A 16,954-nucleotide genomic window follows, 5' to 3' on the forward strand; every position below is an offset into this window, starting at 1 on the left:
ATATATATATATATATATATATATATAAAGTATAGTAGGGCAGGCGGAAAGTCGGTGCATGCATTATTTTTTGACACGTGAAAACTAACATGCACAAAACCCGGGCGTCAAAGCGCTGTTGTTCGAGCGTCGAGTAATGGAGGCAAAACTCTCGAAGGTCGCGCGGATTCTAAAACCGTCTCCAATCCGAGAGCTTTCAAAGCTCGCCCAAAGAGTCGGCGCCATTGATCTCTCCCATGGTTTCCCCGATTTCCCCGCGCCGGGACGTCGAGGCTGCCGCCGGCCCTGCCATCAACTCTGATTTCAATCAGTATGGGTTAATCATTCTCTTTTGAAAGAACAATTTCTGTCCTAAAAACTGACAACTGAGCTAGGGTTTTACAGAATAGAATACAATGATGTCTCTGATATGTTGAATCTTAACCTTCATTTTTTCTGAGTGATGCATTGGATTCGCTATTAAACTCATTATTCTGATTACCTTTCTGAACTTTCTTTTTCCTGAGTAAAGGAATGTGCAAGGCATCTGTGAATTGCTGGAGGCAAAAATGAAACAAGATCATGGTCTAGAGATAAATGCACTCACTGATGTTGTGATCTGCTGTGGCCAGACCGAAGCTTTTTTGGCAGCTATATTTGCTGGTAAGGGTTCGCATGTTTCCTTTGGCCATCTTTGCTCTGCTGGTCAATGTTCTCAGCTAATCCCATGTCTTCATCGTGTCAAAGCTTTCCGTTGTACGATGTGGAAGTTTGAACTTGATTGAAAAATTAGTTGATTTAAGGGGTTGTATGGTCAAATTTTATTGTTATTTATGGCGTCTAAAATTTAATTGACAGTGATTGACCATGGCGATGAAGTTCTTTTGTTCGATCCTGCTTATGAAAGATATGGCTCTGGGATTTCTTTGGCTGGAGGAATACCTGTAAGTTGGTCATCAAATTTCCTTGGATATACTTCGATATGATTTGTTAAGCTTCATTAGCACGCCCATATATATCCTTGAATCATGATTTTAGTGACACAATTGCCAAAAATTGATGGTGAAGCCATTTTTTATAGCTGTAGACTCCAAATTATAAAACGTGTTTTCCATGTGGATTGATGATTTTTTTTTTTTATGAATTACAAAGTTTCTTAAGTATATTTATAGTTGAGAACAGTTAACCGTGTTTGATTTCCTCAAGTGAACACGTCAGGTCTATGTGCCATTGGATCCACCTTATTGGACTTTCGATGTAGAAAAATTTACAAAATCCTTTACAAATCGGACAAAAGCTGTGGTTCTTAACAGGTTAGTATTGATTAATTTTAATCAGTTGGTTTTAATAACGTTGGAATTATGAATATACCCAACATTTAAATATTTTAGGTAACTTAGCACAATATTGATGATTTATATTTTGTACATTCGCTAAATTTTGAGCTGTCGTGATTTAATTCTATTAATTTTTCTTATGTGTAATAGGTGCAGTTTGGTATTTTAGCCCAAGGATATTTTGAATTAGATTTCATATGTGAACTATTGTGATTGGATATCTATGTAAAACTTCATGTTTATGAATATTTCATCTTGGTAAGGTTTGTTTAATGAGCAATCCAAGCTTAAACAAGGTTTTTTTGCTTGATTATTACAAAAAAAAAAAGAAAAAAAAAGTGCTTGATTATAATCAGCACAATTAAAAAGAGAGGGTTTTTGCTTTTCTCTTAGAAGAATAATTATTCTCTCTCAGGCACATCACTGGATTCCTAATCAAAATTTTTTAGAATCATTTAGCAATTTATGATTAGCAATCTTGATGCTCTGTTGATCAATCTTGTAATGTCAATCCAAGGAATCCTCAAATTTATATAAACCATTAAGAAAATTTTAGGATCATGTTTACCATTAGATATACTGTCATGATTTCATCGACCTTAACTTTTAAATTGCTTTATATTTATCAAGATTTTGATCATGAAGAACTCCATGATTTCTTTCATGTTGCCTATAGCGTTAATCATGATGATCATCACTAGAATTGTTTTTTATAATAGGATTTTGATAGTAAATCTTTCCATTAATAACTTTCAGGTTTCGAAATCTTTGTTTCATAAGATCCCAATGGTCTATGGGTTAATGTAGTTTCTAGGGTTCTTGGCTTGCTTATTTTTGGGATGATGGTATTGAAACCTATCCTAAAGACATTCTTAAGGGTGGAGGATAATACTAAAGTTCTTATGGTTACAACATGGGTATATCATCAGTTATTCCATTGTATCATCTAAGGCATTTGGTGGAGGTTAAAGTTTTTTATGATGTTGATTCTTTATGGCGTTATTAAGCAAGGAAAATAACATTGCAAGAGGTAATTTCCCCTAGATATCTATTTTGGTTAGTCTAAAATAATAAATTTGCTTTTTTTCTTAGAATAATTTAAACTTCTCATCTCATCTGGATGAGGATAGAAGCAACACCGTTAAAAGGTCCTTTTATAGGGCCTCTTATCAAGATAGATGAATTAAAGAACATTTAAATAATTCTAAATGAGTCAAAATGGAAATAAAGTCTTCATCATCATGAGCATCAAACATTGAAGATAAGCAGCAGGTGATCTACATGTCTTTGATTTTCATGGTAGGCTAAATGACCTAGAATAATATGCAGATAAATTCATTAATGGTTACTTTTATTCTTTTAAAAACCTAACCTAAAAATGTTGCAGCCCGCATAATCCTACTGGGAAAGTTTTCTCCAAGGAAGAACTTGAAGCCATTGCTGGAGCTTGCCGCAACAGGGACTGCTTCTGCATTACTGATGAAGTATGGATCCCTGCTTAGATTATTTTCTTGAAGGAGGTTGCAAATGATAAATTAAGGATAAAGCATTTACCACACTTTCTTGACATCGACAGAGTTCTTTTTTCCTGGAAACTGTTGAATTATGCTTATTTGTAAATCGAAGGGCTCCCTTCCATATTGATAGTAGTCATTGTGTGTGTATTGTTGAAAGCCAACTATCATCAGCAGTCACAGTTATAAAATATACAATCTTCATAATGCAAAGCATTATTTAGAAGTTCAGAGGTATGGATAGGTGATGTTAATTCTGTCTTGTGGAAGAACATTAAGATTTTCACTGTAATTTAGAAGAATGCCATTCTTTTGTATTCTTCTTATTTTGAATGCTCCTTTATGTTGTGATCCCGACATACAATGTCATATAATTCAGCTAGCGGGTTAATTTTATGTTTGGTTTAGATGCCACTGGCTGTTTCAGGAAATTTCCTTTTCATAAAATGCTACGTACTATATCTTATATTCTTATAAACTTCCATCAATATGTAGTAATGCTTATTCATATCTTTCAGGTTTATGAGTATATAACATTTGACATGCATAAGCACGTGTCTATTGCCTCTCTTCATGGGATGCAAGAAAGGACCATCATCACATCATCATTGTCAAAAACATTCAGCGTCACAGGTGAGTATTAGTTCTTTTCATTTCCTGGCTTGTGATTATTACATCTTTTGCATGGGAAATTTACCTTAGTGTTGCCTAGTTCTTTTTGGATTCAGCTTTTTTAATCACTTGTAACCCACAATACAATAATGTTGATATGTTAAGGGCATGGCTGAATTTGTTTTTGCATTTTGTTATTGGTTTTCTATTTTATAAAAAATATGCACTTAAGTATAGGAAACCTATGCAGTAACTTGTTTTCAATTCTTTTTTTTAGAAACAAAATGGCTATTTTTCTTAGATTGGGAAAACACATGCAGAAACATGCCAGTGTAAGCGACTGTGATGAAGTTACGTGGCTGAACATAAATGAGAGTGGGAATCTCTTGCTTGTTTTATATGGAGTCGAGAGGGTATGGTGTATAATTTGGTGTGGTTAATTGAGGAGAATGAGAAGTAGTCTAGTACGGAGCCTCTTGTTGGGCTTGGGGTGATTGAAGGGTTTTGACAAGTTTTGTTTGTACAATGGTTGGCAAGATGCTTGTGTGGTTGCTGAACGTTGGGAGGTGGTATGGAAGTTTGTGGATATGAGGAAATGGATTGGTGTGGCTTTGGGGATAGGAAATTTGAGAGCCTTCAATGCTGGCTTCGACTTGCAAGGAGAAACCAATGCTTTGGGAAAGGGTTTTGGTGATGGAGGGGAAGATTTAGTTAAGGCAAGGATGTGGGGATGAAGTTTGACTGTGGTGGAATCTCCGTACTGAGGGCTTGACAGAACGAAGGTGAGGAGGATGAGGCAAATCTGTGAGGGAGTTGTCTTGTTTTGGATGAGAGGATGAAGGATCTGAGAATGCTTGTGGATGTGTTAGAGGCGTGAGGGAGATGGGGCCATAGTAAAGTAAACTCTTTTCAAAATGATATGCAAATATTTGGCCAACAAGCCTCTTGCAATGTGTTAAGCATAGAGCAAGATAAAAGAATAATAACAATTCTTTTGCAATTAAATCATAGAATGATCTTTATTAATACATGATGACGCTCATATATATATTTTCCTCATTACATTGAAAACTCAAAGAAAAAAATATTCATGCGGTCGTTTGCTACCAAGGTGGTGAGAGATGTGGTATTGGAAGGGGCAGGCATGGGGTCGTCTGCTCCAAATCATGGGTAAACATCGAGTTTGACTTTCTTGAATTGTAAAGTTGACTGTTGGCCACTAGGAACATGTTTTTTTCCATGCTACCTTGAAATATGGCAAAAACTTTGACAAATTCACTTTATTTTTTCGAAGTGGAGAGGTTTGACCAAGTCTGATGCTATTATGGCTGTCCATTGACTTGTCTAGTACCATGGAGATTAGATGTAGCCATCTCAATGATGAATTGGAAGCCCACCTTACATGCATAATCTTTCTACTTGTGTATGCCTTGAATTTTACTAAAAAAGTGAAAATAATACAAAAACTGGAAAATGTTCAAGCAATGCAGTTAAGTGAGAATTGTTAATAAGCCAATCGATCCACCAAGCAATGTTCTTTGTCATGGAAGTCATAATTGATCTCTGATTTTCTACATTTAATTTGATTGTTTAGAATAATGAGAAATTAGTTAGGATAATGAGTTTAATTAGTATATAACTTATGTCATTAATATTTTATTGGTGTTTAATAATGGAATTTAGGTTTAAAATGTTCAATTAATAAATTAATTGAAATATTTTTTCATTATATATATACTTTGGTTAATTGTAAACGCGTTTATAATTTTTTAAACTATAATAAATAGTTATAAGATGATAAATTAATTGATTACTAGTTGAATGACATTTAAATATTTAAGCTCATTAGGGATTAATTCTGTATAATTAAGATTGTTAAGATTTTATTAGTATTCAATTATGAAAATTAAGCATAAAATAATTGATTAATTTATTTATTAATTAAGAAGAGTAAATTATAATTACAATCATTTGGACTAATCAAAAATTAAATCACAGTTTAGTTAAGTCTCTTAATGTTGTGTTATTATTTGTTATGAAAATTAAGCTTGACCAAAATACTTGCGGCTTAATTGTTTACTTATTAGGATTGTTTAATTCATCATTAAAGGTATATTTTAATTGTTAGTTACTGAAAGTAGTCAATAAATGATGAATGCAATTAAAATATTAATTTATTTATATATTTAATTAAATATATGTATATGATTAATTAAACAAATAAGCTACTATTAATTAGTTGCCCAATAACTTGAATTGATTATTATTTTATAATATTTAACATAGTTATTATTAGCTAATAATAAGTTAAATAGACTTGAGAATGAGAATCACATCAACAACAACAACAACAACAACAAAAAAGCCTTAATCCCACTACGTGGGGTAAAGGCTATTTATTTGAACTAAAAACACAAAAAAATGAAAAGAAGACTAGTCACCTTATTAGTTAATAATGTGTAAATCCATAAAACTTCTACTTTGAAAAGAAGACTAGTCACCTTATTAGTTAATAATGAGTAAATCCATAAAACTTCTACTTATGATTTAGAAAGCAAAATTAAAACTTCTACTTATATTTTAATTATAGTTAATATCTTATATAAGTAAAAATGTCATTAGTTTTATTTAATTTAATATTTATTTATTTTAAATTTGAAGAAAAAGTTAGCATTAGTTAAAAATTTAAAAGATTTAGTGTATGTATAAAATTATTACTTTTTAAATCATATGTTTTTTAATGAGTTTAAAAAGTGTCAATTTATGGATGAAATGAGACCATTTTTTTTTTGTAATTATCATAAGTTCTTTCTTGTCTTAATGCATGGATGAATTCAATGCCTATTTTTTGCAATGTTTTGTTTAGATAGCATAAAGATATCAAAATTTTCAATCAGTTTTTATACAGCACGTCAATTTTTTTGACCATTTTAACATGAACTGCAATCATCTCTGTCAATATTTGGTTATATACTTATATTGAATTTAATATTTATTGATTTGCCCATATTTTGATGATATTTTGCCACAATATTGATCAAAGTGTGTGATGCTTGAACATAAATTTGTTGTAGGACATGATGTAATTTTGTTTTATCTTTTTGTTTGACAACAAATTCAAGATATTCAATAAACACTTATCTCATTTTGGCTGGGAAAAAAACAATTATTCTCATCAGTTTTATAATTTAATTTATTGACCGTCATTTATCCTTTTTTTTTCTCCACTTAGCATTTCTTTTAGCCAATTCAATATTCAATCCCACAAGATTCCTTTCTATTTTTTGACCTATTATAATTTTAAACTTTTTATTAGTTTTTCTATTATTTACCATTGTAGTGTTAAATAAGCAAGGGTTCCCACGTGACGGACGAATGCAGGTAAAGAAGTTAGTCCATGAAACTACTGAAATTAACATTAGGATAGGATCTTGGAATATAGGTACTCTCAATGATAAACTAATGGAATTAGTTGATATTATGATTCATAGAAAAATTAATATCTTATGTATTCAAGAAACTAAGTGGGTTGGAGAAAATGCTAATGAAATTGATAATTTATATTTTAAACTTTGGTATTCTGGTAAGAGTCACACTAGAAATGGTGTAGGTGTAATTATAGATAAGAGTTTGAAAGATAATGTTGTAAAAATTAATAAAGTTGAAGATAGAATAAGATTATCATTGATACTAAGATTTTTAATATTATAAGTACTTATGCTCCTCAAGTAGGTTTAGATACAGGGTCTAAAGATAAATTTTGGAATGACTTAGAAGACTTAATATAGATGATACCTCTTGAAGAAAGAATTTTTATTGGAGGAGATTTAGATGGGCATGTCGGTAGAGTGGTAGAGGACTTCAGGCCTGCTCATGGTGATTACAATTTTAGAGTTACTAATGAAGAAGGTAAAGCTATTTTAGATTTTGCTTTAGCGTATGATTTTGTTATTACAAATATTTTATTCAAGAAAAGACGTGAAAATCTTATTACTTATAAGAGTGGATTTAAGAAAACACAAATTGATTATTTTCTTATGAGAAAAAGAGATCTTCGAGATTGTAAAGATTGTAAGGTCATTCCAAGTGAGAATTTAAGTACCCAACATTGCTTAAAACATATTTTATTTCAAGTAAAAAAAAAATAGCTAAATAAAATAAAATAAAAAATTTAAAATCAAAGGGGATCCCACATGGCCTTTTAGTTTATGGAAATCAAACACATAAATTTCCTGCTATCCTGAAATCAGACATTACTTCAATCTAGCCATTAATGTCAACATTATTGAAAAGCCTATCATAAATTACTTGAGATTGGTGTGCTATAATAACTCTTGTTTACAGAAGGGTGGTTGTCTCCACTTGTGCTGTTGAAGGTGTTTATAACTGCCGAATAATAATGAGCATTAATGTTTACAAAATGAAACAAACTATTGTCAGTATTTTGAAAAATAACAATCTTATGCTATTTAGTTAAATTAGTAATGTTATAGTTTCGGTGACGCTAAAAATTCTGCTTTTAATGATCTTTATAATAGATTTGATACTAAGGAGGGTGAAAATTATATGTATAAACTAGCCAAACAAAGAGAAAAGAAAAGTAAAGATTTAACTCAAGTAAAGTGTATTAAAAGATGAAAATAAAAAAAAGTACTTTTCTTAGAAAAAGATATTCAATATAGGTGGGTGAGTTACTTTGATAAACTTTTTAATTAATTTTTTGAAAATACGATCGGCCTTAGTGATCTTAATATCGTGAATAATAATAGAACATTTCATTTTTACCGTCATATTAGTAAAAAAAAAGTTGATGAGGCTCTAAAGAAAACCAATGGTGGAAAGTCTGTAGGACCTGATGATATCCCAATTGAAGTGTGGAAATATTTGGGAGATTTCGGAGTTTCTTGGCTTACTAAACTCTTTAATATTATTTTAAAAACTAAAAAGATGCCTGAGGAGTGGAGGAAGAGTATTTTGATCCCCATTTTTAAGAATAAAGGGGATGCACAAGAGTGTGCAAATTATAGAGGAATTAAGTTGATGTCGCATACTTTAAAATTATGGGAGAGGGTAATTGAACATAGGTTAAGATGCATCACGAAAATTTCTCATAATCAATTTGGATTTATGCCGGGCAGGTCTACTATGGAAGCTATACATTTATTGAGAGGTTTGATGGAGAAGTTCAGAGATAATAAGGAGAATCTACATTTGATTTTTATTGATTTAGAAAAAGCTTACGATAAGGTTCCAAGAGATATCCTTTGGAAAGTGGATGTACCTTGGTGTATGCTTTTTGCTGATGATATTCTTGTCGTGGATAAAACGAGAGAAAAAGCCTAGGAAAAACTTGAATTATGGAGGTCTACATTGGAGTCTAAAGGCCTTCGTTTAAGTAGAACTAAAACTGAATACATGAAATGTAATTTTAGTAGTAATAGCTCTAGTGACAGAAGTGTGACTTTGGGTGATCAAATTATTAAAAAGTGTGAACGATTTAGATATCTTGGGTCCGTTCTTCAAAGCTATGGTGATATAGATGGGGATTTTAATAGTAGAATTCAAGTTGGTTGGTTGAAGTGGAGGGTCTTTTGTGTGATAGAAAAGTACCGCTTAGACTGAAAGGAAAATTTTATAAGATGATGATGAGACCTGCAATGCTCTATGGCGCTGAATATTGGCCTTTAAAAGAGAAGCATAATAATAAGTTAAATGTTGCCGAGATGAGAATGATTAGGTGGATGAGTGGCTTTTCATTTAGAGATAAAATGCGGAATGACTATATCCGTGAGAGGGTTGGTGTAGCTCCCGTGATGGACAAAATTAGAGAAAGTCATCTTAGATGGTTTGGTCACATTAAACGTCGACCATCTGATGGTCCGATTAGGAGAGTAGATGTTTTAGATTCGACTTATGTTAAGAAAGACAGAGGTAGACCTAGGAAGAATTGGGCTTATTGTATTAAAAATGATCTTAATTTACTAGAACAAAATGAAAATATGACACTAAATAGGACGCAATGGAGAAAAAGGATTCATACAGCCAACCTCACATAGTGGGATTAAGGCTTTGTTGTTGTTGTTGTTGTACTCACTCAATATCAATCTGTCTTAACTTTAGAGTTTCATATGAAAGGCTTAAAACATTTCTTGTTTTGCATCTCAATTATAGTCTGAACTAATCTTTGTGTGAACATTTTAATATAATGTCAATAAATAACTTATTCTCTTTTTGTAAATCTATTTGAAGATTAAGTGTTAGAAAAGGAGCAATACAAACATATATGGTTAATAAAAGATGAGTAAGCAGAAGTTGATGATATAGCTAGTTTAACAATGGACATGAAATTCTAAAATATGACAAGATATACAAGGCACAATAAATATATAAATGGCTGAATAAAGTAGAATTAAAAGATGTAGTATGAAGATATATATTTCTTAAAATGAAATAAATTTTACTATTCACCAACTCAAGATCCAGATGGGTTAGCTAATACAATTGATTTTCTTAAGCATAGGTGCAACATAAGTGCATGATGAACTACTATTTAAATTGTATATAGAGGTAATGACAATAAATAAAGACACAAGAAGTAATTTTTGTATACTAATAGGCTGAAAGTTAGTACATAAGGGCTTCATTGGGACTAAATATCATTTAGTAGGACTCTGAAATTTAGATAAGATTTCATTAGCCTTTGCGTATTTTGTAGGACCAACAAAAAACTAGAGAATTAGACAACCTGTAGATTGTTATGTGATTCTGTTTTGATATTGGAAGGTGTTCAGGCACAAGTTATTAATGTAGTTGTATGAGAGTTGACAAATGGATGATAAGAGATGTGGTGACTTTAACTTTTTGGTTGTAGCATCACACATCCAACTTGAATCTCATGCGCATGAGTTAAATAAAGATGAAATTATAGAGTAACTCTGGGTTTATATGTCAATGAGGAAGGATGAAAATCATACAACTAAATTAGGAGTTTTCTATAATTAGGAGCTTCCTTATTTAAATTGTTTCCAATGTCTTTATTATGATTTATTTCCCTTTTAGCTGAATATTTAGATTAGGAATATGTATTTTTAGATTACCTAAAATAGATTATGCAGAATATTTTGTACCTAAAATAGATTGTAAGATTATTATTTAATGGAATGAAAGCAAAGGGAAAAGACATTGAGCCTATTCAAAATTCAGCCTATTTTTTTCAAAACTTTGACTTGGTATTAGAGCCGAATTTTCGCCTTAACCACCTTAGAGCCGAATTTTCGCCTTACCCACCGGTAGTCGTTGGAGGACCGTCGAGGCTCCCTTCCCGCCGACCTTCTTGCAGGAAGGGAGGAACTATTTCTTTGTCTTGATTCACTTATCTAAGGATTTTCGTGCACCGCGACAACTTCGTTCTCCTTCGATTCGTCTTCTTCTAACTCCCGCATATGGTTCCGTCTCCCGCGTTTGATTTCAGCTGCGATCTGTGATCCTGTTCATTTATTATCTCGCCTGCAATTCAAGTCTCATCCGCAATCTGCGATCTCGTTCACTTCAGATTTTCTTCGCTAGCCATAGCCACTTCTGTGGCATCTTTGACTGCTTCTTCCACTTTGACTTCGTCTGCTTCGACTTCGGCTTCTTCGTCGCACCCAAGGATTGAAGGCTTCGACACTCCTTCCTAGACACACGACTTCGACATCTCGGCTTCAGCTTTTTTGACGTGAAGATCAGGGAACAAATATTCCTCGTCGTCGCATGAAGAATCAATAGCATTTGGATCATAACGCGGATCCTACTTGTAGGCTATGATCGATGACATCTAGATCGTGTAATTGGATCCTATTTGTGGGCTATTATCGGTAGCATTTGGATCAGGACGCGGATTATGGATCCTACTTGTAGGTTATGATTGATAGCATCTGGATCGTGTAACTGGATCCTATTTGTGGGCTATGATTGGTAGCATTTGGATCAGTACGCTGATCCTACTTGTAGGCTATGATCAATAGCATCTAGGTCGTGTAATTGGATCCTATTTGTGGGCTATGATCAGTAGTATTTGGATCAGTACACAGATCCTACTTGTAGGCTATGATCGAAAACATCTGGATCGTGTAACTTGATCCTATTTGTCGGCTATGATCGGTAGCATTTGGATCGTGTAACTGGAAGCGGACACTTCTTATGGCTATGATTCGAATTTCTGGACAACAATGATAAAGAATTTCTTGTTTTTCTTTGCTCAAATTATGTTATGGTTCAAAAGTTGTCTCTGAGGCTTCGGCATTCTCGGCTTTGGCAGCTTCGACTTCGACACTTACAGCTTGAGAATTTTTTGGTCCCGACAATGTTATCAGTTTCTTGTTGGCAAATGTTGTTTCTTTATCAGTCAACATCAATTTGAGGGGGGGTGTCAATCAGGAAAGATGAAAATCAGACAGCTAAATTATGAGTTTTCTATAATTAGTAGTTTTCTTATTTAAATTATTTCCAATGTCTTTATTATGATTTATTTCCCTTTTAGCTGAATATTTAGATTTGGAATATGTATTATATGGTTACCTAAAATAGACTATGCAGAATATTTTGTACCTAAAATAGATTGTAAGATTATTATTTAATAGAATGAAAGCAAAGGGAAAAGAAAGGGAAAAGAAAGACATCGAGCCTATTCAAAATTCAGTCTATTTTTCTCAAAACTTTGACAGTATAAAAAGGGCATAAAGATTACATATAGATTAATATATGCTAGTTCATAAATCTTTTTGTAATGGGGCTTAGTTTTTGTTTTGCACGAACATAATGTGAGTTTTCATATTTTTATCAAATAATAAATAAGAAAAAAGAAAATTTGCAACAACTAGATTGGCGAAGTGATCTTTATTCACATAGCTTTTGTTGGTTCTTGATGCAAGTTCATAAAATCATTATAAACATCTGAACTAATCCAATGGCCATGCCTATATTTAGGTGGTATAACAGTTATGCCTGATATGTAGTGATTTTTGGCACGTAGTCGTCGCTTTGAAAGCTGGTTCTATTGTGCAACTTCATCAACATCATTCCTAGGCTGTGGCATTGATTGTTGATTTTGTTGTTGCACATAATATGAATGTTATGATTGAACTAGAGGTGCCGTCCAAAAATGCCATGGGAAGTAAGAACTCGCTAGTATTATTTAGTAGTCATTATTCCGTATTTGAAACCATTTTCATGACATAGGGCTCAATTAGCTGTCTCTTTTAATTTGCCAGGCTCATGTTTTTTATTTAATATTTTCAATAACTATAATGCATTGGTTAAACACTTTGACGTCCTTTTCGGACATGTTTTGACACTTGATATAGCCATGCTCATTGTTTTTATAAAGCTATTCTAAAAATTTCTTTAACAATGGCGGTGTGTTGCCTATGAAAAATTTTTTTACCAACCATCGACCAAATTTACATGTCTATTTGATATAATACAATAATTTTCTGTGGAAGAGATTTAAATGGTCATGTTGGTGGAGTGGTAGAAAATTTTAGAAATATTCATGGTGGCTAAGGTTTTGGAGTGATTAATGAGAAAGGTAGAACCATATTAAATTTTTTTTTTAGCGTATGATTTTGTTAATGCTAATACTTTATTTAAAAAAAGAGATAAATATATTATTACTTATAAGAATGTATTTAACAAAACACAAATTGATTATTTTCTTATGAGAAAAAGAAATCGTTGAGAATGTAAAGATTATAAGGTCATTTCAAGTGAAAATTTAAGTACTTAACATAGATTATTAGTTCTGAATTTTAAGATGAGGAGTTGTAAGATAAAAAATATAATGAAATATTGTCATAGAATTATATTGGAGCACTTGAAAGACACAAATAAAAATATTTTTATGAGTAGACTTCAAGATTTCATACCAATTTTATGTGGGATAAAATAACAATCACTATTAAACAAGTGGCAAAAGATGTACTTTAAGATTATTATATGTATATACATATTAGCCAAATAAAGTGAAAAGAAAAATAAAGATTTAATTCAAGTAAAGTGAACTAAAGATGAAAACCAAAAAGTTCTTCTATTAGAGGAAGATATTCAACATAGATCAGTGAGCTATTTTGATAAGTTTTTCAATAAAGTTTCTGAAAATACGATTGACCCTAGTGATCTTAATATCATTAATAATAATAAAACATTTTGTATTTATTGTCACATTAATAAAGATGTTGAGGAATCATTTGAGTAGATCTAAAATTGAATACATGGAATGTAATTTTAGCAGTAGCTATAGTGGCATAATTTTAACTATGGGTGATCAAATCATTAAAATGTGTGAATATTTTAGATACATGGGTTCTAACGTTCAATGTGATGGTGATATAGATGGGATGTTATTAGTAGAATTCAAGTTAGTTAGTTGAAGTGGAGAAATGCATCAGGCCTTTTGTCTGATAGGAAAGTACCACTTAGACTAAAGGAAAATTTTATAAGATGGTGGTGAGACCTGCAATGCTCTATGGTGCAGAATGTTGGCCTTTAAAAGAGAAGCATAAAACAAAATTAAGTGTTGCTGAGATGAGAATACTTGGGTTGATGAGTGGCTTGACACTTAAGAGACAATGCAAAATGAATATATCCGTGATAAGGTTGGTGTAGCTCCTATAGCGGACAAGATTAGTGAGAGTCATCTTAGATGATTTGGTAATATCAAACGTTGACCATTTGATGATCCTGTTAGGATAGTGATTTGACTTATGTTAATAAAGGCAAAATTAGACCGAAACAAACTTGGGCTTATTGTATAAAAAATTATCTTAATATATTAGAGAATGAAAATATGATACTCAATAGGATGCAATGAAGAAAAATAATTCATGTAGGTGACCCCACTTAGTGGGATAAAGGCTTGTTGTTGTTGTTGTTGCTGTTGTTTTTATTTGATATGATACAAAAATATCTTTTTAGATGACTCATTTCAACTCTCACGTAAGGTTTTGAGGAACTACAGTCAAGAGTCATTTCATTTAATGTGGCATCTAAAAAGCTGGTAGAAATAAAACATTATTTGCATTGGCAAATAATTCCCTCGGATAGGCCTCAAAAGTTCACAAAGCGCATTGAAATCATTTCGAGCTATTTTTCAATAATAGAATTTTTCCTTGATTGCCTTATATCTAGCATCTTAGGTTTTCATTTACACAATTTCGCCTTCATATGACTTTTAATGTTTTAATTTTCAAATCTTCCAGTTGATGAATGCTTGCAAATATATAATAGCATATGAATTTATAAGTATATTGTCTATTTCTGACTGCGATAACAAGATGTTTGCATTCATTAGAAGCATAGCAATTAATTTTTTCTAGGTTCTACTTAGAAAATTTTTGCATGTGACTGCCACATTCATAATTTTGAGGTATTGTCATATTTTACACGAACCACAATTAGTTTATTTTTATTTGAACAAATCATTGTATCCTTCACATTGTTAATAATAAAAAAATCCATTTGATGTGCATTAAAGCACCACTTTTCTCAAGAAAATTATCTCTCTAACGATGTAAAGTGGAATGAATCTTCTTGATATGATATATTGTTATTGGACACGCCATTAAAATTGCATCATTCTCACTCATTTGTTGTTTGACGGATACAAATATAATCATTTCTAGAAACTATATGATCATTTAGATTAGCATTAATAATAGGGTGTCATTGTATTAATTTATGTCCTAAAAACAACATTGTTGGAAACTTGTGGGCTATCTATGTTTTGATCACCATTAGTATCATTGGAAGCATCGTTATTTGTACTATTCACTATCTCATATGCTTCATCAACAAAGTGAGATGGCCTCTGATATTGGTGCTCGCTCAGTCCTACCTACGATCTAGGTTATGTATGAGTGGGTTGGTGGATCAATAACCGAGGTTCAGGCTGATAAGAACCCATTTCTATGTGAAACCATTGTGTGGAGCCACTTGCCTTTTATGAATCCAATGAAAATTGTGGAGGACTTCAAAATTTATGAAACAAAATAAATTTCAAATTTTTAACTAAAATTTGACATGTCAAATTATTGCCTACTTCATAAATTCCCTCATCACTTATAAGCATTACAACATTTCCACCAATTATAAGCTACCAACCTACCAGACTGCTTCCAAACCTCAAACTATTAGAGTTTAATGATCGAAGAATTTTCCTTTCAAGTTCTTTAAACGCATGGACTTATGGAACTTGTATTCAGTTGTTTCTCCTGCCAATATAGGAAGTGCGAAGTTTGTCTATAATCAATCATCCCTCCCAAAAAAAAAAAGCATCAAACATGTTACTTGTTGACTCAACGAACTAAATTGTTTTTAAATGTATCAAATCAATTTTATGAGCTCATCCAAACCGAAGTACTGTGCTTTCTAGAATATTAATAACTTTTAATTTTTCTGCTCAATTCAATAAGTTGAAAAAGAAAAAAAATTATTTCACAAAATTGCTTTAAGATCTAAACAATAAAAAATAGTAATGTATGATAAATTCATTATGGTTATTTCAATAACAAATACCTTCAATATTTAATTTATTATATCATTATGAAAGTTTCTCTTAAATAAAAATTTTCTTTATCGAATGAAACTAATAACTATTTAATTTTATTAATATATATTTTAATAACTATGTATTTTTATTTAAATGTACGGTTATAATATAATTTTCTGAACAATTACTAAATTATTTTTTAATCACTTTCAAAGTTGCGAGACAATAACATAAGCATAATCTAACTTTAAAAATACTTAAAACTAATTATATTAATTAACTATAATAGTTATGAAAACTATAAAATAATATTAAAAAATTTAATCGTAAAAATATAAATTATTGAGCAGCAATCCTATAAAATCTTATTTACTTTTATGCAGCCTATTAAAGGACATGCAGTCTCCATGAAGCTCTTGAATACTAATATCTAGCTCACACCTGTAAAATTTTTTATCATTACCTCTATGTGCAATCTCATTAATATATTGTGCACTTTCGTCCGCCCATGCTTAACATAACAAGTAATTTCATTTGCTAATTCATTTGGATTTTGATTAGTTGTACATAATAGAAATAGCATAGATTTTTGGATTCTAACCATTATTTCTCATTATATTCTATCTTTCATTGTCAATTATCTATTATTGTGCACTTCTGTGCTTATTTAATAATATTTTAGAAATTATGTCTTTTGTTGAAGTCTTTATATCTTATAATTTGTTTGTTTGTCTTTTGTTCAACATTGAAGGCTTTTCATAAGTACCAATCTGAAAAAGACCTTTTGCTAGTAGTTCTTTTGACAAAATGAATGTAGATTACTCTATTTCTTGAAATACTACTCTTGAAGGGGCTAGACACGTTTAGGGCTGTCAAAAAAGCTCGTTGTTCGCGAACAACTTGTGTTCGGCTCGTTAAGTAGCTCGTGTTCGACTCGTTTGTTAAGTAAACGAGCCGAACACGAACAAATTTTTAAAGCTCGAATT

The 16,954-nt window shown here is 31.5% G+C and overlaps 1 protein-coding gene across 1 annotated transcript in view; it reads left to right on the plus strand.

Annotated features, from left to right (window-relative positions):
* The first annotated feature begins 56 nt into the window (after positions 1-56).
* LOC110038609 (methionine aminotransferase-like) overlaps positions 57-16,954 on the plus strand; it is a 19,963-nt gene continuing 3,065 nt past the window's right edge. The window contains 7 exon segments of the mRNA XM_020743526.1: positions 57-264; positions 266-316; positions 512-642; positions 838-923; positions 1,198-1,292; positions 2,704-2,800; positions 3,349-3,463. Of these exon segments, the coding sequence (XP_020599185.1) occupies positions 137-264; positions 266-316; positions 512-642; positions 838-923; positions 1,198-1,292; positions 2,704-2,800; positions 3,349-3,463 (703 nt within the window). The 5' untranslated portion in view covers positions 57-136.

This window comes from Phalaenopsis equestris, unplaced genomic scaffold, assembly GCF_001263595.1.
Source record: "Phalaenopsis equestris unplaced genomic scaffold, ASM126359v1 Scaffold000002, whole genome shotgun sequence".
Taxonomy (NCBI): Eukaryota; Viridiplantae; Streptophyta; class Magnoliopsida; order Asparagales; family Orchidaceae; genus Phalaenopsis; species Phalaenopsis equestris.